This window comes from Neoarius graeffei, chromosome 17 (assembly GCF_027579695.1).
Source record: "Neoarius graeffei isolate fNeoGra1 chromosome 17, fNeoGra1.pri, whole genome shotgun sequence".
NCBI lineage: Eukaryota > Metazoa > Chordata > Actinopteri > Siluriformes > Ariidae > Neoarius > Neoarius graeffei.
The window spans coordinates 21,458,486-21,481,724 of record NC_083585.1 but is presented as its reverse complement, the minus strand read 5'-3'; the positions used below and the strand labels follow the sequence as shown (position 1 = coordinate 21,481,724).

The following is a 23,239-nucleotide window of genomic DNA, read 5'->3' as shown; positions in this document are numbered from 1 at the left end:
TCTTCTCATTATGAACACTATTATGAGTACTTGCAAAACTCAAAAATGACAGTTTTGTTTGACTGAACAGTGTTATGTAATAATTACATGAGGTGATTTAGAAAAAAAAAAAGCTCCCTACACAATAGGGAATACTTGGGCTTAATGGAGCTTGTAATGCTTGGTCCTGTTATTTAGCTGAAGGTTGCTTGGGAGTCTGGTTTCTGCCTGCATTGTACAGAATGCACAGTAGGTAGGGAGGAGATATATGGCTTTCAAGAAACAATGAGAACAATATGTCCAGGCTAAAGAAATGGTTTTGTGATGGCAAGTTAAAATCTATCCAAGACAAGCAGACAATTAAGATTACCATTCGATTAATTGCCTCGTTAAACTGTTCTGGATAAAATGAACCATGCTTTGTTTATTTTGTTTTTTCCTATTGGACCATAATTGATTCTCTTGTGTCTGGGATTTTTAGGGGCTTTGCTTGGCCTCGGACCCTCACAGCTGATGGACGTCTTGGAGGAGTATGCTTACAATGAAAGCTTCCTCAAAAATAGCTTCAGTGGCCTCAACACTACGGACGGAGGCAGAAGACATCAGTACAATTATTATGCCATGCTACTCACACTGCTCATTTTCGTCATCGTCTTCGGAAACGTACTCGTGTGCATGGCCGTGTCCAGAGAGAAAGCTCTACAGACCACTACCAACTACCTGATCGTGAGCTTGGCTGTTGCTGACCTCCTGGTGGCGACTCTGGTTATGCCTTGGGTGGTGTATCTTGAGGTAGGCTATAATACACTGAATTGTGTATTAATGCACCAGGATTTAAACAAATAAAATGTTTACAGTTAAGTCAGTGTTGCTAAGCAACCCAGGCTAACTGTTAGCAAAGTATATTCTATGGCAGAAGAAGTGTTAATTAAATAATATTGGCTGGCGTTGAGTGGTCTATCAGATATATTCCATTCAGCTAGCATGATACTGAATGAGTCAAAGACGAATAGCTGAATGGAATATATCTGATAGACCATGAAAAAAAGCCAGCCAATATTATTATTATTATTAGTATGCATACACACTCTCTTCATATCAGCATACTCGAAGGCCAACGCGGGCTCACCCGTGACTCGGTGCTGTTAGCGTGGCAGTCCAATTACCTTCCAGCCAGTGTAGCATTCAGCAGTAGTGTTAGTGAAGGCCAACGCTAGCACAATCAAGCCAGTGCTACTGAGAGCTAGCAGCACAGGCTAACGATCAAGAAACTGAGGTTTCTGTCTCCAGACTCTTCTTCGACGCAGCTCGCTCTAGTATTTTTCACTCATACTTAAGTATTCATTTCCTGATGTAATTTACTTAGTTACTTCTAAAATCAGCTAAGACAACTACACACAACAGAGCGATCTGGCAGCCAAAATTATTTCAAAATCTTCCGCTTTTAACAAAGCAAACCTGGTAGCCATGTTTGTTTACAAATTGTTCCAGTCGCTCACTAGTGCGGAAGTTTTACATCTCCGACGTGTCTCTTTTCCAGTTTTTTTTTTTTTACGTCTGTTAGTATGCTTTTCTCTTGCAAATATGTGTGAAGAATAATGAAATTTTGGTTGCCTTTCGGGTGTTCAGCGCATCTTTAATTTCAGTTTATTTATTTCGTGCTTAATTATAGCATAGCATTGCTATAATCCTAGCAGTAGACTGGATTAGCCTTGTCTTTTCTCTTTCCCGGTGGACAAAGAAACACTTCTGTGCATGCGCAGTTTTGTCATTGGATATTTGCATCAGCTCCGACATGTGATGCCGTGCTGTCTTGACAACGTGCAATATTGTAACAATATTGCACACTCATTCTCCATTGGGTAGAGTGGCGTAATACACATAGGATAAGTGATATGCTAACAATATTGCATGCTATCGAACCAAATGAATGAAACCCACTAGAAGGGACTAGAGCACGTGTTTATTCCACTGAATGTATAATAATTGCAAATATACTTTACAATGAATTCATATATTGAGTGAACAGTGGATTTTAGCATATTGTTGACACTGTTTTAGAGTTCATTTTATGCCATGCATAAGAACACTCTTACGCTTGATAATTTCACTGTAATACACACCCTCCCCTGGCTTAACACATGACAGAACTATCATAAGCATGTATCATTAACTTATTTGCTGTTAATCATATGGTTGATCAGGCCACAAGAATAAGATTTTTTTTTAATTGTTTTTGAACACAGTGAAATGCAGCAGGTCTGTACCATATTCTATACTGACTCCCAGTAACATCTTATCACATAAATATTCAGTGTTCAGTAGTTACCATAGTAAGATACTCACTCTTAAAGAAGTTTTACACAGTTTCTTTTGGATCATCATCTGCAAAAGAGAACTGTCCCTGGCGTATGTCTGTGATCTGTCTGGTGATGAAATTATCCACCAGATGGATAAAATAGCCACACATTAGAGCCTCTGATTCAAATGTCGCTGTGAATAAAACTGGAAGACTGGGTACATGATATTGTGAGGAGTGGTGGTGAGGGGTAAGACTTTCTAAAAGATCCCCGGTTCAATTCTGATCTCGGGTTACTGTCTGTGTGGAGTTTCACATGTTTCAGCATGTGTTCATATGGGCTTCCTGCCACTGTCCAAGAACATGCAGGTAGGCGGATTGGCTGTACTCGACCCTAAGTGTGTGTGTGTGGTGCTGGAATGCACTGGCTCAACCAAGTTGAAAATTCTAAATACCTCGCTTTTTTCAGCATGCGAGTGGTTAATTATCTAGAAAATGTCAGACTTAACATTAAAACAAGAAAATGTCCCAGGTGGATAAACAGAGAGGTTCTATACATTTCTCTCCCTAATGCGCACATGGATCACCCATTACACAACAGACTGCCATCACAGGCAGTTAGCTTCATTGGCATCCAATTTGTATGGTAGAAGGTCCTGTCACATGAGTATGAACAAAATGGGGGGGAAGGTTTTGGTTCACTTTAAGGCCAAGTTTACATTAGACCGTATCAGTGGATCATCAGATTAACGTTTTTAAAACGATTAGTGTGCACACAGCAACACCAATACACGATTTGCGTGCACACAGCAACGCCAATACACGGATACGCTCGGCTCCGCAGGCATCCTGCGCTCCAAATCACTCCGCCCTGAACAGTGAGTGCCCTCTGGAGGGTGCGCACTCCGGCCCTGCGCAGCTCACAGAGTGCGCGAGTGAAGTGCACAAGCAATGATTCGGGACTGAGCCGCTGTGTGTGTGATCCCAGCGCATATCACTCACCACTTGCAAGTGGAAGGATGGCAAACCTAAAGACAATCATAACTACACAATGGGCAGTATTTGCATCAGTATTTGCAGTATTTTCATACTTTTATACTCTTTAATGAAAGGTGATACAAGGCGGAAGTCCGCGCCGTTTTTCAGCAGTCGCGTCACATGACCAACGCCAGCGAATCAGGAAGGTGGATGTCACAGTGACGTTGTCCAATGACGACGCCAGCTAGAGCTCAGCACAGCGTATCCACGTATCTGCGTATTCTCAATGTTTACACAGCACCGGACCAGACACGATCTAGATTGAATACGTGGACCCTGGCGGATTCCCGTTTCCAGGCGGTTTAATGTAAACGGACAGTGCATCCGCGAAGAAAACGAGACAGATACGGTCTAATGTAAACTTGGCCTAAGAGAAGCCTTTCCAAATGCACAAATACAAACCTATCTTTGCAACCAGGGACCCTATTAACTGTCAGAAGAAATTTTTGCAGGCCTCCATTAATACATATTAATTTTCTGAACAGAATAAAACTAATCAACGATTAGGCAATTTATTCTTAATTCATTTTTGATTATTACAGTACTCAAAGCCTCATGCATGAAGTTAAGAGTACTTGACTATGGGTACAGATTTGTCTGAGGGATGATTATAATTATGAATATATAATGGGGGGGAAAGGAAAATGCCATTGAGATTTGAAAGCATGCAGCTGGATTGTGAAATGCTTTGCATTTTATTCACAAGTATGATTGAGCAAGACCGCGAGTTGGCCTAGTGGTTAGCGTGTCCGCCTCTTGACTGGGAGATCGCGAGTTCTACTCGCAGTCAGGTCATACCAAAGACCATCATAAAAATGGCACCCTACTACTGTCTGGTAAGGCACGCTGCAATACAGACACAAGTGGGGAAGTTAAACTCTTGCAGTTACCAGAGTATTAGCCCCCCACTGTAACCCTAGCTGTATAGGCAAGAGGCCGAGGGCTATGGAAACGGAGATCGGCACCGCACCCATACGCCTTAAAGAGTTGGTTAGTGCTGGGACAGGAGACTGCCTGGGAAGACCAGTTTCTGGCATGAGAGGGACTTTGACTTTTCGACGATTTAGCAAAATTATCCTTTTGATTTGTTTAAATGGTGTATATTTCATTAACACACATGCCCGATTCCAAAAAAGTTGGGACACTGTGCAAAATGCATATAAAAACAGAATGTGATGATTTGCAGATCCTTTTCAACCTATTTTCAATCGACTACAATACAAATACAAGATAATTAATGCTCAAACTGATAAATGTTATTGTTATTTTTACGTATGGGCGCTGTGTGAGATGGCTGCATCTCCAGTAGCTCTGTAGTTTTTAGCTCTTTAAACCTCTTTTTTTCCACCTTTTTTTATTTTTCTGCTCTTCTTACGAAGACATAGTGTGTTTTACTATATAACATGGATATATTTAACTTTAACACGCAACCAGGAGCCAGTTTTCTCACTTATTCAAGAGAGGAGCTGCTGGCCCTGAAAACAATGGGACGAGCCGGGATACGACACCCCATCCCGGCCGAGCTGAGGAGGAAACCCAGGGGCTGCAAGGCTGGAGCTAAGCTAAAGGCTAGGCTAGTGGACAACTGGTGGCACTACAAACCATCCATTCCCTCCGTTATCATAGAGAATGTGAACTTGCTGCCGAATAAGGTCGACCAGCTTTCCGCTCTGAACAACCAGCGGATTTACTGGGAGAGCAGCTTATTTATCTTTACGGAGACATGGCTAACACATCTTGTACCGGATGCTAATGTGGACCTGCGGGGATTCACTGCTGTGAGAGCCGACAGAAACACTAACACATGCGGGAAAAGCAAAGGTGGGGGACTCACCATTTATGTTAACAACCGCTGGTGTAACCCAGGACATATCTCCGTAAAGACAGTTTTATGTTGCAGGCCCGAACAAGGTGTGTCCCCGACTACTGAAGACCTGTGCTGCTGAACTGGGTGAACCACTCCAACACATCTTCAACCTCAGCCTGCAGCTGGGGAGAGTGCCAACCCTCTGGAAGACATCATGTATCACTCCAGTTCCCAAAAAGAATCGGCCCAGCAAGCTGAACGACTTCCGACTGGTGGCACTCACTTCACATCTGATAAAGATGTTGGAGTGGCTCTTCATCAGCCTCCTCAGACCCCAGGTACAACATGCCCAGGACTGTCTGCAGTTTGCGTACCGGGCAGGTGTCGGTGTGGAAGACGCCATCCTCTACCTGCTACACCAAGCCCACTTGCATCTGGATAAGGGAAATGGCACAGTGAGGATCCTCTTCTTGGACTTCTCGAGTGCCTTCAACACCATCCAGCCCCTACTGCTTCAGAACAAACTGAACAGGATGCGAGTGGACCCCTGCCTGGTCACTTGGATCTCCAGCTACCTCACTGACAGGCCGCAGTACGTCAGGCTGAAGGCCATCATGTCTGACACTGTGATTAGCAGCACCAGAGCACCCCAGGGTACGGTGCTGGCCCCTCTTCTCTTCACCCTGTACACCGCGGACTTCTGCTACAACTCAGAGCTGTGTCACATTCAGAAGTTTGCCGATGACACAGCCATCGTTGGGTGTATCAGTGATGACAGAGAGGAGGAGTATAGGAGCCTGGTGAGGGACTTTGCTGTGTGGTGCAACAGGAACCATCTGCAGCTCAACACCTCGAAGACCAAGGAGCTGGTCATTGACTTTGGGAGGTCCAGACCAAGGTCATGACCAGTTCTGATCGAGGGAGTTGAGGTGGAGGCTGTGGATTCCTACAAGTACCTCGGGCTGTGGCTGGACAGCGAGCTGGACTGGACTTGCAACACCAAACACTTATACAGGAAGGGACAGAGCAGGCTGTACTTCCTTAGGAGGCTGCAGTCCTTTAACATCTGCAGGAAACTCCCGTGGATGTTCTATCAGTCTGTGGTCGCCAGTGTCCTGTTTTACACCATGGTGTGCTGGGGGGGCAGCACATCCAAGAAGGACACATCCAGGCTGGACAAACTGATCAGGCGGGCCGGCTCTGTGGTCGGCATGAAGCTGGACTCTCTGGTGACGGTGGCAGAGAAGAGGTCTATGGACAAACTATTGAACATCATGGACGATGCCAGTCACCCTCTGCACACCGTCATCAGCAACCAGAGGAGCTTGTTCAGTGACAGAATGCTCCTTTCCAAGTGCAGGACAAACAGACTTAAAAACTCCTTTGTCCCTCATGCCATCAGACTGTACAACTCCTCTCTGGGGGGGAGGAGGGGGAACAGGAGGACAGAGGATGGGAAGGAGGAGTAGCCTAGCCTAACAATAAGCAATACCGGACAATGTGCCATATAATGTGCAATATAAAGTGCAATATCTCTCCTGTCGCCGCGCCCCCCTCTTCTCCCCACCTTTCCCCCTTCCTCTCTTCCCCATATCTTATTCTTTTTATATTTGTATATGTAAATACTTCATTTATTTTAATTTATCTAGAAGTTTTATCTATTTCTTTCTCTGTTTATCTGTAATAATGCCGCTGGAATCTTAATTTCCCTGAGGGGACCCACCCAAAGGGATCAATAAAGTTTTATCTAATCTAATCTAATCTAATCTAATCTATTTGTAAACATGCACTCATTCTGAATTTGATGGCTGCAACACATTCCAAAAAAGTTGTGACGGGGCAACAAAAGACTAGGAAAGCCATGCAGTGCTCAAAAAACACCTGTTTGGATCATTCTTGAGGTAAATGGGTTAACTGATAATTGGAAAGGCTCAGTGGTTAACAAGCAATGAGGGGGCATAGTTCACCATTTTGTGAAAAACTGCTTGGGCAAATAGTCCAACAGTTTAGGAACAACATTTTTCAATGTACAACTACAAAGAATTTAGGGATTTCACCATCGACAAGCCATAATATCATCAAAAGATTCAGAGAATTCAGAAAAATCTCTGCACATAAGGGGCAAAGCCAGAAACCAACATTGAATGCCTGTGATCTTCAGTCCCTCAGGTGACACTTCATTAAAAACTGGCATGATTGTATCAAGGATATTACTACATGGTCTTGGGAACACTTCGGAAAACCGTCATTGGTAAACACAGTTCATCGCTGCACCTACCATGCAAAACGAAAGCGATATCAGCAACATCCAGAAACACCGCTGGATTCTCTGGGTCCAAGCTCATGTGAGATGGACTGACACAAAGTGGAAAAGTATGTTGTGGTCAAACTTTTTTTTTTTAAATCATTGGTGTTGTGTCGTCCGGACTTAGGGGGAAAAGGGCCTTCCAGATTGTTACCAGCACAAAATTCAAATGCCAGGATCTGTGATGGTATGGGGGTGTGTTAGTGCCCATGGCATGGGTACCTTGCACAGCTGTGAAGGCATCATTAATGCTGAAAGGTGCATACAGGTTTTGGAGCAACATATGCTGCCATCCAGACAAAGTCTTTTTCAGGGACGTCCCTGCTTATTCCAGCAAGACAAAGCCAAGCAAGACATTCTGCACATTTACAACAACATGGCTTTGTGGTAAAAGAGTGAAGGTGCTAAACTGGCCCTGCCTGCCTCCCACTGAAAATGCATGGCTCATTGTGAAAATATGACAAGGGAGACCCTGGACTGTTGAGCAACTGAAGTCATATATCAAGCAAGAATGGGAAAGGATTTCACCTTCAAAACTTCAACCATTTGTGTCCTCAATTACCAGACAGTTAGTGAGTGTTGTTAAAAGAAAAGGTGATGAAGCACAGTGGTAAACATCCCCCTGTCCCAACTTTTTTTGGAATGAGTGTATATTTACAATAAACAAGACAGTTCATCTAGATGATTCTGCCGAGTCTACGATAGCCTGTTTGTGCCTCACTCAACCTATTGCCTATTTCACTGTTTTATGATTCTGCCTGCCATTCTGGATTGTTTACCTGTCTTCACTTGTATTAATAAACACACCTTCTGCACTTACATCTGTCTCCCAACCATCTCTGACAGAATACTTCACACTCCCTGACAAAGAGAAGCACATTCACCTGTTCATATGTCATGTTGAGGAACAAACTAATGTTAATGGTGCTGAAACAGCCACCATCAAATGGTGCGGTTGGAGTCTTGTTCTCGGACTCGACTCGAAATTTTCTTTAATGACTTGGACTTGTCTCTGACTTGAACACTGGGGACTTGAGACTGGACTTGGACTCGAGGTTTAGTGACTCGACTATAACACTGCTCCAGAGGCAAGAGTGCAGGCTGATCAAGCAGGTTGTGAGCACCCCAGAATCCCTGAAAACACGCATTAATCAGAAGCTGCCAGGAAGATCACAGCCAGGCTGTTCAGCAGACATTGAGATTGACATGAGTTAGATTAGTTCTCTGTCAGGTTTATGGCATATTACAGAAATGGAGTCAAACTCTCTTATTCTTACTGGTATAAAAGTTCAATAAGCCTGCCAAATCCAGTGTCTTGGCTTATTTTTACATTTCAGTAGATAAAATGCATTCATATGATAAATACAATATGATAATGCATATACACTGTGAGTTTTATACACATGGTTTATCATCTAAGCAAAGTAAAAGCGCAAACTCTCCAAGTCATTAATCACCAAGGGATAGGTTACACTATTAGTCACAACAGGACTTAATATACAGTATAGTATCTTTCTGGCACATGGTTGTCAGGACATTGCTGTAATTAATTCACAACATTCTTACTGTAATGTGTGCCTATAGTATTTTTCAACAGATTGCAGAACTGTATATTTTACAGGACTATTTGTATTTGACCGTAAAGATGACCACTGCACTACACTCAACTCTTTTATTGCCAAAGATACATCTTAAATGCATTTACAAGCGTCCAAAATCCAATCAAAATAATCTTTTAAAGTAAAAAATACATTTTACTACTGATGAGATGATGAATATTATTAAAGGCTATTAAATTACACAGTAAGTAACTGCTGAAATTAGATTACACAATGAGAACCTACTACAATGAGAACAGTGACAGATTCAGTGGGTTCTAGTCCTGAAAAATTGATTACATTAATTTCTGTGTTGAAAACACTGTGCCAGTCAGGAAGGTACGGTGTTTTCCCAACAATAAACCCTGGGTGACCTCTGAACTAAAAGCCCTATTAAATGAGAAGAAGAGGGCTTTTAAATCTGGCAACAAGGAGGAGATGAGGAGAGTGCAGAGGGAGCTGAAGAGGGGGATAAGGAGAGGCAAGGACAGCTACAGGAGGAAGCTGGAGGAGCGCCTCAAGGGGAGCAACACCGGAGAGGTATGGAGACGCCTGAAAACCATCTCTGGCCACACAAAGGACAGTGGGAGGGGCCCTGTATCTGGGGGTCAAGACTGGGCAAATGAGTTGAATCTCACCTGATGAAGGTCATGGAGAGGATTGTTCTCTCCCACCTCCAACACCTGGTGAACAGCGAGATGGATCCCCTGCAGTTCGCATATTGACCGGGCATTGGTGTGGATGACGCTGTCATTTACCTGCTACACTGGTCACTTTTACACCTGGAGGGCACTGGGAGCACTGTGAGAGTCATGTTCTTTGACTTCTCCAGTGCCTTCAACACAATCCAGCCATCACTGCTTAGGGGGAAGCTGGAGGGAGCTGGTGTCGACTGCCACCTGGCTGCATGGATCATCGACTACCTCATTAACAGACCGCAGTATGTGAGGCTCTGCGACTGTGTGTCTGATGTGGTAGCCTGCAGCACAGGGGCTCCACAGGGTACAGTGCTCTCTCCTTTCCTCTTTACACTTTACACATCTGACTTCAGCTACAACACGGACAGCTGCCACCTCCAGAAGTTCTGAGATGATACAGCCATCGTTGGACGTGTGTCAGAGGGGGACGATCTGGAGTACAGAGGTCATCACCAACTTTGTTGCCTGGTGCGAACTGAACCACCTGCGCATCAATGCCAGCAATACAAAGGAGGTGGTGATCGATTTCAGAAGGACGGCTCCTCAAATTGCACCAGTGAACATCCAGGGTTTGGACATTGAGATCGTGGAGGAGTACAAATACCTGGGTGTTCACCTCAACAACAAACTGTACTGGACTAACAACACAGATGTCCTGTACAAGAAGGGCCAAAGTCGTCTCCACCTGCTGAGAAGACGGAGGTCTTTTGGTGTGTGCAGGACACTGCTTAGGACTTTTTATGACTCTGTGTTAGGCATCAGCGATTTTTCTACGCTGTGGTCTGCTGGGGCTGTGAAAGTTCAGAGAGGGACAGGAAGAAACTTAATAAACTGGTCAGAAGGGCTGGCTCAGTCTTGGACTGTCCTCTGGACTCCATTGAGGAGTTGGGTGAGAGGAGGATGTTAGCCAAGCTGACATAAATCATGGATAACCCCTCTCATCTCCTACATGAGGCTGTGGGGGCTTTAAGCAGCTCTTTTAGTAGTAGACTACTACACCCACGGTGTAAGAAGTAGAGATACCGCAGGTCATTCATACCTACTGCTGTCAGACTGTATAACACCCACAACTTATAATGTAGCACCAATAACCTGTTTGTTGTTATACGTATTTGCACTACTTCACCACTACTACCTCTGCCATCTCTCATCGATGCAATTATTATGTGCAATAATATAGGCCTTAAACTATATATATATATATATATATATATATATATATATATATATATATACACACACAGTACCAGTCAAAAGTTTGGAAACACCTTCAAATTCAATGTTTTATTTTTTTTATTTTTTTTCCTACATTGTAATTTAATACTGAAGTCATCCAGACTATGCAGCAACACATAAGGAATCATTTAGTAAACTTTAAAATGTTAATCAAACCAAAATATATTTTAGATTTTAGATTCTTCAAAGTAGGCACCTTTTGCTTTGATTACAGCTTTGCACACTCTTGACATTCTCTCAATCAGCTTCATGAGGTAATCACTCGAAATGGTTTTCCAACAGCCTTGAAGGAGTTCCCAGAGGTGCCGAGTACTTGTTGGCTGCTTTGCCTTCACTCTGCGGTCCAACTCATCCTAAACCATCTCAATTGGGTTTAGATCAGGTGATTGTGGAGGCCACGTCATTTGACGAAGCACTCCATCACCCTCTTTCTTGGTCAGATAGCCCTAGAGGTGTGTTTTGGGTCATTGTCCTGTTGAAAGACAAATGGTTTGAAAGTTGTCTTGTCCCACTAAGCGCAAACCAGAAGGGATGGCATGTCGCTGCAGAATGCTGTGGTAGCTATGCTGGTTAAGTGTGCTTCAATTTTGAATAAATCGCCAACAGTGTCACCAGCAAAGCACCCCCATACCATCACACTTCCCCCTCCATACTTCACTTTGGGAACCACACATGTAGGAACCATCCGCTCACCTTTTCTGCGTCTTACAAAGACGTGGCAATTGGAACCAAAAATCTCAAATTTGGACTCATCAGACCAAAGGACAGAGTTCCACTGGTCTAATGTCCATTCCTTGTGTTCCTTGGCCCAGGCTATTCTCTTCCTCTTGTTGTTCTTCCTTAGAAGTGGCTTCTTTGCAGCAATTCGACCATAAAGTCCAGATTCACGCAGTCTTCTCTGAACAGTTGATGTTGAGATGTGTGTGCTACTTGAACTCTGTGAAGCATTTAGGTGGGCTCTTATCTGGGGTGCTGTTAACTTGTGGTTTTTGAGGCTGGTAACTCTGATGAACTTATCCTGTGCATCCTAGGTCTTCCTTTCCTGGGGTGGTCCTGATGAGAGCCAGTTTCATCATAATGTTTGATGGTCTTTGTGACTGCACCTGGGGATACTTTCAAAGTTCTTGAAATTTTTCGGACTGACTGACTGACCTTCATTTCTTAAAGTAATGATGGACTGTCATTTTTCTTTACTTAGTTGAGTAGTTCTTGGCATAATATGGATTAGAGCAGTACTCAAATAGGGCCATTCACTGTATACCAACTCTACCTCTTCACAACACAACTGATGGTCTCAAACACATTAAGAGGTCAAGAAATTCAAGAAATTAACTCTTGACAAGGCACAGCTGTAAACTGAAAGCCATTCCAGGTGACTACCTTGTAAAGCTCACTAAGAAAATGCCAGGATCTGCAAAGCTGTCATCTAAGCCAGGGGTTTTCAAAGTGTGGGAGAGTCAGCCCCCCCTCGGAGAGCAAATAAACAACAGCGCCCCCCCTTACAATTTTTCTTGTTGCTATACTTAATGTTCCATTCGTATTTTTTAAAAAATGGTTGTTGTACACATTATTTTTTTCTTTTTCACATTTTAAACATCTGTGCTTTTTAAAACATCTTGTTTTACACATTTTAAACATCTCATAGCATCGTTAGCTAGCATCTCTTGGCAGACAACACACTGTGGCAGTGGAGCATCTTCAGATCCAGTCCATGAAAATCCAAACTTTAAATAATCGTGGTCATACTTCCTTCTTTTTCCAGTCCCCCAGGATTCCGCGGGCCTTTTTTGTGATTGTTGTGGGCTAAAATGTCTGATGTTGCGGGGGGGTTTCCAAAAAAATTGCGATGAAAGTTGCGGTGTTTTTTAGGTTTTTGTTGCGATTACATTGCAGGAGGAAGTGAAAGTTGCGAGAAATTGTTGCGATTTTCTCTTTTTGTGATTAAAATTGAGTGATATATGTTAAATATTAAGTTATTACTGAAAAACTATTGATTAAAAAAACAAAGAGAAATGGTCTTATAAATAACTTTACCAATATACAAGATTACCAGGACTACAAAAATGCAGAAAAATAGGCTTTACTTATCCAAATGCACCTGTTGGTTCAAAAGTTAAAGTGCATAGAACCTCACAGCACAACATGAAGTTACCTTCAAATATAATATAAATGCCTCAGCTTTTATGTAAGAAAAAAAAAACTATTAATATTAGTACCGTGTGCAGGCAGTCTCTCCTGAAGACTAAATTAAACAATAATTATAAACTAATAAAATAAATGGCTCAGGCTTCATAGAAGAAAAAAACAATTTGAACAGAATCTCACAGTATGATGCTGAAGCTGCCGAAACAATGGAAAATAAAATACCATTTTGGCAAAAATGTTGGCATCCATTAACTTCTTGTATTAAGTAAAAAAAAATAAAGTGCACAGTCCTTCACTGTAAACATAACACACTTTCAGTGTTGCCAGATACTGCTGATGTTTTCCAGTCCAAAATATGTTCAAAACCCGCCAAAATGCACTTGAAATCGTCCAATCTGGCAACACGACGCGCATGCTGCTTCTCTTGAACACATGGAAGTAAGGCGGAAGGTAGTTTGTTGACGTCACCTCAAGACGACACCAACGATTGGTCAAATTTGCGGGAAAGTTGCGGTGATTAGATATAATTGCAACACCGCCCTGAATTCGCGGGGATTGGTTGAATTTGCGCTGAAGTTGCAAATCGCAACATCCTGGAGGCTCTGTTTTTTTGCTTGGCCCAGACTTTGTCTCCTCACTCACTGTAGCTTTAGGTACTAAAAACCGATCCATTTTGTCTCTCACGTTGCGCCCCCCCTGAAGAACTCTGGCGCCCCCCAGGGGGGGCGCGCCCCACACTTTGAAAAGCCCTGATAAGCAAAAGGTGCCTACTTTGAAGAATCTAAAATATAAAACATATTCTGGTTTAATTAACACTTTTTTGTTTACCAAATAATTCCATATATATATTTCTTCATAATGTCGATGACTTTAGTATTAATCTACAATTCAGAAAATTTTAAAATCATGAAAAAACACTGAATTAGAGGGCATTTCCAAATTTTTGACTGGTACTAGAGAGAGAGAGAGTCTACCTGTAATGTGCAATTTTTCCGAGCCTCTCAATAAGGCAATATTTCACGGTAGATAATGCAAATAGCCCTCTGTATTTAATCTTTTGTTTGTCTAATTTTTATTTCAGTTTTATTTGTTATCTGTATGACATTTTCTTGCTACTGTAACACGTGAATTTCCCCGATGTGGGATGAATAAAGTGAATCTAATCTAATCTAATCTAATCTAATCTAATCTAATCTAATCTAATCTAATCTAATCTAATCTAGTGTACCTACCTCCAAACCTACCATACCTATATATACCACATTAAAAAAGAGAAGAAAGAAAGCTAGCTATGTTTTTTCTATCAAGCTGATATCTAACTGTAAAACACATTTTAAGTCTGAAACTGGTTTGAGTACAGAGTTTTATTTTAGAAATGACAGAATTTTCATGAAAAAAAGTTTCATACCTGTAAATGGCTGCTTGCTTGGGCTGGATTACCTCCTCCTCTCCTCCCCTATCCCCTCACCCCCTACCCCTGATTCCCCCCTCAAGTCCTGTGTTTAAAGTGCATTTGTGTTGTGTGCTTATGCAAAGTTTTTTTAAATGTTCCCACACTGTACTCCTGACAGGACCATAGTGGTGTGTGTGTGTGTGTTCTTTTTTCCTTATCTCTCCTCATGTTGTGTTTCCTTTTTATCTTTATCCCTGTCTTCCTGTCCTGTCTACCCTATGTCAATTGTATGTTGTATATGTACGGACAGGGTGACGGCTAATTTCGCTGGTACATGTGACTAGTGACAATAAAGGGCATCATCATCATCATCATCATCATCATCATCATCAAATGAATGGTTAAGAGAGCTGATTTTGTTGTTGGTGTTTTGTTTGGGTTTTTTGTCAGGTGGTGGGAGAATGGAGATTTAGCACAATCCACTGTGACATTTTTGTCACGCTTGATGTGATGATGTGCACAGCAAGCATCCTTAATCTTTGTGCCATTAGCATTGATAGGTAAGTGTATATATCTAATAATATTCCTCATTATCATTACCAGCATAGCTGTAATGCGGGAGCGCCTAATGATTTGCAAGTAAACTTCAAGAGACACTGCTGGGTTTTATGTAAAGAAGAAATGTAAACTATGATGTAAGATGTCACATCCTTTGCAGAATACAGATTTGCTGGCTGGCAAATAATTATATAAATCTAAGAAGGAAGGACTGACAAAAACATGAGGACAGCAATGTGCCATGGCTTTTGGGTTAACACCATTAAAGATAGACTGCCTTTCAGATTTTTCAAGTGTAGGTCATAAAAAGAATTTTCCCCGACACCCAATTGTTTTTGTTTATTGGACTGAAAGCTACTGAATTCGAATTACAGGCTTCCAATTGTATTTTTTTTTCAATAGAGCAATTAATGAATTTAGAGCCACATGGCCCAAAATTCTCCGCTTTTTTTCCTGTTTCACCATGACCCAATGCAAGATACTACGTCATGCATCACATGGTGGGCTTTTTCCTGGTCACACAAGGCATTGTGGGATACAAATTTGAAACAGGAGAGAAAAATGGAGGACGTGGGTGTGCGAATGAAACGTGAAAGACCAACTACAGTAACGGAAAGCAAGAAGGAAAGACGTTATGTTATATACGAAGGAAAGGAAACGCAGGACCAAACTAATAAATATCGGCGCTCAGCGAGCACCTCGGTGTGATCATCTGTTCATTTAGCGACAGAATGATGGAACTGTCTGTGCATGGTCAAAGATAAACCCGCGCATGCACACACACACGGACTTCCTCTGTCTGCTTGACTGTGCGAAGCGAGCAATTTCGTGCACATTATTTGCTCGGGAATCCCCTCAAATTAAATAACTTCCCAGCCGCAGAATGGCCTGATATTTTGTGAGATATTACCGAAATAAACAGATATCACAATGACCACATTTCAGAGGGAGCTAAATTTCACTGATTTTATGAAATCGAAAAGCCGTCTAGCTTTAATATCAATAGTACAGATCTAGTATCGCACCATATAAACACGATAGACTGCTGAGCTCATTAGATACCGAATATAGAGTAAATGCTGTTGATCAAGAGACAATAAATACAAGGGCTCCCTCAGTGCCATTTTTGGTACTTTTTTGGTACAGTCTATTTTGTTTAGATTGCCAACATTAATTGTGAAATACATCCACATTGCTGTCATTTTGTCCATCTGTTTATTAGCACAACAGCAAGGGACTAAATCTTCCTGCTACTGGTTCATAAAACCTAGAAGAATTAAATGCTGTATACACTGTATGGCCACAGGGTTGTGGACACCTGACCATAATACACATATGTGATTGATGAACATCCCATTCCAGATTTAGTCCTCCCATTGCTGTTCTAATAATCTCCACTCTTCTGGGAAGGCTTTCCATGAGATTTTTGAATTTGGCTGTGGGAATTTGTGTTCGTTCAGCCATAAGACCATTAGTGAGACCAGGCACTGATGTTGGGTATGGAGGCCTGGGGTGCAGTCAGCATTCCAGTTCATCTCAAAGGTGTTCAGTGGGCTTGAGGTCAGGGTTTTTCCAAACCAACTCCATGGAGCTCACTTTGTGTACAGGAGCATTGTCATTGTCATCCTGGAGCAGTTCCAGTGAAGGGAAATTCAGTTTTAGCCTCTTGGTTTCAGTGAAAGGAAATTGTAATGTTCAAGCAATTGTCTGCTTCCAACTTTGTGGTAACAGTTTGGAAAATACCCACATATTACATTAGACATTTAGCAAACGTTCTTATCCAGAGCGATGTACAACATACCCAGAGCAGCTTGGAGAGCACCTGGGGGTTAGATGCCTTGCTCAAGGGCACGTCAGCCATTTCCGCTGGCCCAAGGAATCAAACCAGCATCCCAAAATTGCTTCTCTAGCCTTTAGGCCATGGCTTCCTCTACATATGTGTGTGATGGACAGGTGCCCACAAACCTTTGGCCTTATAGCGTATTTTGGTTCGAATTCAATGTTCCACATCCTGTTTTACTTCCATTTTACAAAATATATAGGGAAGGATTCAATACAATATTGGTAATATTGAATTACGAGCATAATTTCTTTTCGACAGCAAGTCAGGTTTTTTGTTGCCTGGAATTTCTTTTGTTTTGTTACAGTTCAATCACTTATTGCCAAAAACTGAGCAAAATGAATAACAATTAAATAAGGTAACCAATAACTTAGTGGAATTTATTAATCAGTTGCCTAATGGGACTCGAAATGAGTGCTTTATTAAAGACATGAGTGCTGAGAAAGTAAACCCATTAGGCCTTTTCTGATTAAATTCAATTTACAATTCAATTTACTTTCCATTAATAATAAACAACTTGTATCTCGTCCCTGGTTTTCAAATGATACTATATGATAGGTGTTTAAAAGCTTTTGAGTGGCAGTGTAACTAACAAAGACCAAATCAAATAAATTTGATTGCTTAGCCACTTCAATTGCTCATTCATTATTGATTTGAATTCATCTTTAAATCTTTAGCTCCAGCAATTCCCCCAGATAGGATATACAGTGTCTTAAAAAAGTATTCATCCCCCTTGTTGTTTGTCCTGTTCTGTTGCGTTACAAGATGGAATTAAAATTGATTTTGGGGGAGTTAGCAGCACTTGATTTACACAACATGCCTACCACTTTAAAGGTGCAAATTGTTGTTTTATTGTGACACAAACAAGAATTAAGATGAAAAAACAGAAATCTGGAGTGTGCATAAGTATTCACAACCTTTCAGATGAAACCCCTAAATAAGAGCTGCTCCAACCAATTCACTTCATAAGTCACTTAATAATTCATAATTAGTTGATTAAGATCTACCTGTGTGCAATCAAAGTGTCACATGATCTGTCACATGATGTCTGTATAAATCAACCTGTTCTGGAAGGACCCTGACTATGCAAAACAACGAAGCAAGCAACATGAAAACCAAGGAGCCTCCAAACAGGTCAGAGACAAAGTTGTGGAGAAGCACAGATCAGGTTTGGGTTATAAAAAATATCCCAAACTTTGAATATCCCATGGTGCACCATTAAATCCATTATATCAAAATGGAAAGAATATGGTACCACTACAAACCTGACAAGAGAAGGCCGCCCACCAAAACTCAGACCGGGCAAGGAGGGCATTAATCAGAGATGCAACAAAGACACCAAAGATAACACTGAAGGAGCTGCAAAGATCCACAGCAGAGATGGGAGTATCTGTCCATAGGACCACTTTAAGCTGTACTCTCCACAGAGTGGGGCTTTATGGAAGAGTGGACAGAAAAAAGCCATTGCTTAAGAAAACATGTTTGGAGTTTGCCCAACAGCATGTGGCAGACTCCAAAAACACATGGAAGAAGATTCTCTGGTCAAATGAGTTAAAAATTGATCTTTTTGGCCATCATGGGAAATGCCATGTGTGGTGCAAACTCAACACCCTGAGAACACCATTCCTATAGTGAAGCATGGTGGTGGCAGCATCATGCTGTGGGGATGTTTTTCATCTGCAGGGACAGGAAAGCTGGCCAGGACTGAAGGAAACATGGATGGCACTAAATACAGGGCAATTCTGGAGGAAAACCTGTTTGAGTCAGCCAGAGGTTTGAGACTGGGATGAAGGTTCACATTCCAGCAGGACAATGACCCTAAACATACTGCTAAAGCTACACTAGAGTGGTTTAAAGGGAAACATTTAAATGCCTTGGAATGGCCTAATCAAAGCCCAGACCTCAATCCAATTGAGAATCTGTGGCATAACTTGAAGATTGCTGTTCACCAACGCAACCCATCTAACTTGGAGTTGGAGCAGTTTTCCCTTGAGGAATGGACAAAAATCCCAGTGGCTAGATGTGCTAAGCTAATAGAGACATACCCCAAGAGACTTGCAGCTGTAATTGTAGCAAAAGGTGACTCTACAAAGTATTGACTTTGGGGGGTGAATACATATACACACACACCAGATTTCTGTTTTTTTTTTCATCTTACCGTAATTATTGTTTGTGTCACAATAAAACAAGAATTTTCACCTTTAAAGTGGTAGGCATGTTGTGTAAATCAAATGGTGCTAACTCCCCAAAAATCCATTTTAATTCCAGCTTGTAATGCGACAAAACAGGACAAACACCAAGGGGGATGAATACTTTTGCAAGACACTGTACCTTGGTGCTGTGACCAGATAATATCAATGAGCATCAAAGTAGGTTCCTTTACATTTAAAAAAAAAAAAATCCATTTTACTTATTAATCCACTCATGAAAACAGCATGAATTGCCTCCAGTTTTGGAAATGGTTTGAATGCATGTATGAGAGAGAGAGAGAGAGAGAGAGAGAGAGAGAGAGAGAGAGCACAGAGAACAGTAAATGCAATGAACACCTAATAAGAGATAAGAGCCAGAGAGAGCTGGTAAACCATTTTCCTTCCTATTAATACAAATAGGATTAGTATTAATTATTATAGGAGTTTGGTTGTTGGCCACTAACTTCCAATTTTAATGCACTGTGTTGCATAAGTAAGTAGTTTGTGCAAGTTCACGATGCAGTCTGTCAAAGCTGCTAATATTAACACACTAATTTTTCATGGACTTTGAGGTGACTGCAAATGATCATGGCCAACTCTCACCAACAAAGAACATGTTCTGATGGAATACAGTCATCTTACTTATAAAACTGTAGCACTGATTCATCTATTAAACAAAATATTTGCCTAATATATTTTTTGAACCTTGTATTTTTTGAGCACAAAACGTGTCCTTGTTAAACTTCTTGCAAGAAACCACTTTAATGGAGTCGCATTTAATACATCTTCAAATGACAGAGTAATGCCAATAGATTAACGTAATTAAAAATAAAATGAACTCCCTGTAGTGAATAATATGTTCTTTCTCTTTCAGTCGACTCTCTTAATAACATGCCTGTGCCTAAATGATTAGTCAGCAGCCTTGTGTAACTCGCTCTTTATCTGGAGATAAAAACTTTGGAAAATTAAAAAAAAAAAAAGGTACTGAAAACTTTGAAGATTTGCTCTTGTAAGAAGGCCATGATTTCATGCTGTAATACAGATACAGTATAATCCAAATTAGGAAAACCTGAATGAATTCACTCAGTAGATGGAAAGCTTCTTAATCTATACTACCTGTTCCTTTGGGACTTCAGGTTGTGGTGGGGGTTTTTTTTAATGCCATTTTGAGATTTAATTTATTTAATCCTAATATATAGCTTTTGTTTCATTATATGCTGCTAAGAGTCTGAATGGATCACAAAAGCATGGTGTCATGGAAACCAAAGGCACATATTTAGGCAATGCTTATTAGCAATGTATTGAAAATGTCGCTTATCATACAGCATCAAAGTAGAAATTTGAAATCCATATACCGGTAAGAGTAATTAGCAAGTCAACAATTAAGACAACAATGCATATACAGTCATGTGAAAAAGAAAGTACACCCTCTTCCAGTTACATGGTTTTACCAATCAAGACATGACATTAAAAAAATAAATAAATAAATAATCTGATCTTTACCAGGTCCTAAAATTATGCAAATCTAACCTCAGGTGTAAAGCAACACACAACAGATTCCACCATGTCATGATTTATTGAACAAAAATTCAGTGAAAATGCAGAATGTGTGTGAAAAAGTAAGTACACCGCATGATTCAATAGCTTGTAGAACCACCTTTTGCAGCAATAACTTGAAGCAATTGTTTTCTGTATGATTTTATCAGTCTCTCACATCATTGTGGAGGAATTTTGGCCCACTCTTCTTTCCAACATTGCTTCAGTTTATTCATGTTTGAGGGCATTTGTTTATGCACAGCTCTCTTAAGGTCCCGCCACAGAATTTCAGTTGGGTTGAGGTCTGGACTTTGACTTGGCCATTCCAACACCTGGATTCTTTTCTTTTTCGGCCATTCTGCTGTAGATTTGCTGGTGTGCTCAAGATCATTGTCCTGTTGCATGACCCAATTGTGGCCAAGCTTTAGCTGTTGGATAGATGGCCTCACATTTGCCTCTAGAATACTTTGGTATACAGAGGAGTTCATAGTTGACTCAATGACTGCAAGGTGCCCAGGCCCTGTGGCTGCAAAACAAGCCCAAATCATCACCCCTGCACCACCGTGCTTGATGGTTGGTATGAGGTGTTTGTGCTGATGTGCTGTGTTTGGTTTTCACCAAACATGGCGCTGTGCATTATGGCTGAACAGTTCAACTTTGGTCTGATCTGTCCAAAGGACATTGTTCCAGAATGCTTGTGGCTTGTTCAGATGCATCTTTGCAAACCTAAACTGTGCTGCCATGTTCTTTTAAGATAGAAGAGGCTTTCTTCTGGCAACCCTTCCAAACAAGCCATACTTGCGCAGTCTTTTTCTAATTGTACTGTCATGAACTTTAACATTTAACATGCTAACTGTGGCCTGTAGAGTCCTAGATGTAATTCTTGGGTTTTTTGCAATTTCTCTGAGCATTGCACGATCTGACCTTGAAGTAAATTTGCTGAAAAGTCCACTCCTGGGAAGATTGGCAGCTGTCTTGAATGTTTTCCACTTCTGAATAATCGTTCTCACAGTAGAATGATGGATTTCAAATTGTTTGGAAATGGCCTTCTACAGTGGTGCTTGAAAGTTTGTGAACCCTTGAGAATTTTCTGTATTTCTGCATAAATATGACCTAAAACATCATCAGATTTTCACACAAGTCCTAAAAGTAGATAAAGAGAACCCAGTTAAACAAATGAGACAAAATATTATACTTGGTCATTTATTTATTGAGGAAAATGATCCAATATTACATATCTGTGAGTGGCAAAAGTATGTGAACCTCTGCTTTCAGTGTCTGGTGTGACCCCCTTGTGCAGCAATACCTGCAACTAAACGTTTTCAGTCACTGTTGATCAGTCCTGCACACCGGCTTGGAGGAATTTTTGCCCATTCCTCTGTAAAAAAAACAGCTTCAACTCTGGGATGTTGGTGAGTTTCCTCACATGAACTGCTCGCTTCAGGTCCTTCCACAACATTTCAATTGGATTAAGGTCAGGACTTTGACTTGGCCATTCCACAACATTAACTTTCTTCTTCTTTAACCATTCTTTGGTAGAACAACTTGTGTGCTTAGGGTCGTTGTCTTGCTGCATGACCCACCTTCTCTTGAGATTCAGTTCATGGACAGATGTCCTGACATTTTCCTTTAGAATTTGCTGGTATAATTCAGAATTCATTGTTCCATCAATGATGGCAAACCATCCTGGCCCAGATGCAGCAAAACAGGCCCAAACCATGATAATATCACCACCGTGTTTCACAGATGGGATAAGGTTCTCATTTTGGAATGCAGTGTTTTCCTTTCTCTAAACACAACGCTTCTCATTTAAACCAAAAAGTTCTATTTTGGTCTCATCCATCCACAAAACAATTTTCCAATAGCATTCTGGCTTGTCCACGTGATCTTTCACAAACTGCAGATGAGCAGCAATGTTCTTTTTGTAGAACAATGGCTTTCTCCTTGCAACCCTGCCATGCACTCCATTGCTATTGTTCAGTGTTCTCCTGATGGTGGACTCATGAACATTAACATTAGCCAATGTGAGAGAGGCCTTCAGTTGCTTAGAAGTTACCCTGGGGTCCTTTGTGACCTCACCGACTATTACACGCCTTGCTCTTGGAGTGATCTTTGTTGGTCGACCACTCCTGGGGAGGGGAACAATGGTCTTGAATTGCCTCCATTTGTACACAATCTGTCTGACTGTGGATTGGTGGAGTCCAAACACTTTAGAGATGGTTTTGTAACCTTTTCCAGCCTGATGAGCATCAACAATGCTTTTTCTGAGGTCCTCAGAAATCTCCTTTGTTCGTGCCATGATACACTTCCACAAACATGTGTTGTGAAGATCAGACTTTGATATATCCCTGTTCTTTAAATAAAACAGGGTGCCCACTCACACCTGATTGTCATCCCATTGATTGAAAACACCTGACTCCAATTTCACCTTCAAATTAACTGCTAATCCTAGAGGTTCACATACTTTTGCCACTCACAGATCTGTAATATTGGATCATTTTCCTCAATAAATAAATGACCAAGTCTAATATTTTTGTCTCGTTTGTTTAACGGGGTTCTCTTTATCTACTTTTAGGACTTGTGTGAAAATCTGATGATGTTTTTGGCCATATTTATGC

General features: G+C 41.3%; 1 protein-coding gene across 1 annotated transcript in view; it reads left to right on the top strand.

The window, feature by feature from the left end:
* Window positions 1-492: 492 nt before the first annotated feature.
* drd2a (dopamine receptor D2a) overlaps window positions 493-23,239 on the top strand; it is a 56,782-nt gene continuing 34,035 nt past the window's right edge. Inside the window, exons 1-2 of the mRNA XM_060898050.1 lie at window positions 493-771; window positions 14,949-15,058. Coding sequence (XP_060754033.1) covers window positions 493-771; window positions 14,949-15,058 — 389 coding nt within the window. The remainder of the gene's footprint in view (window positions 772-14,948; window positions 15,059-23,239) is intronic.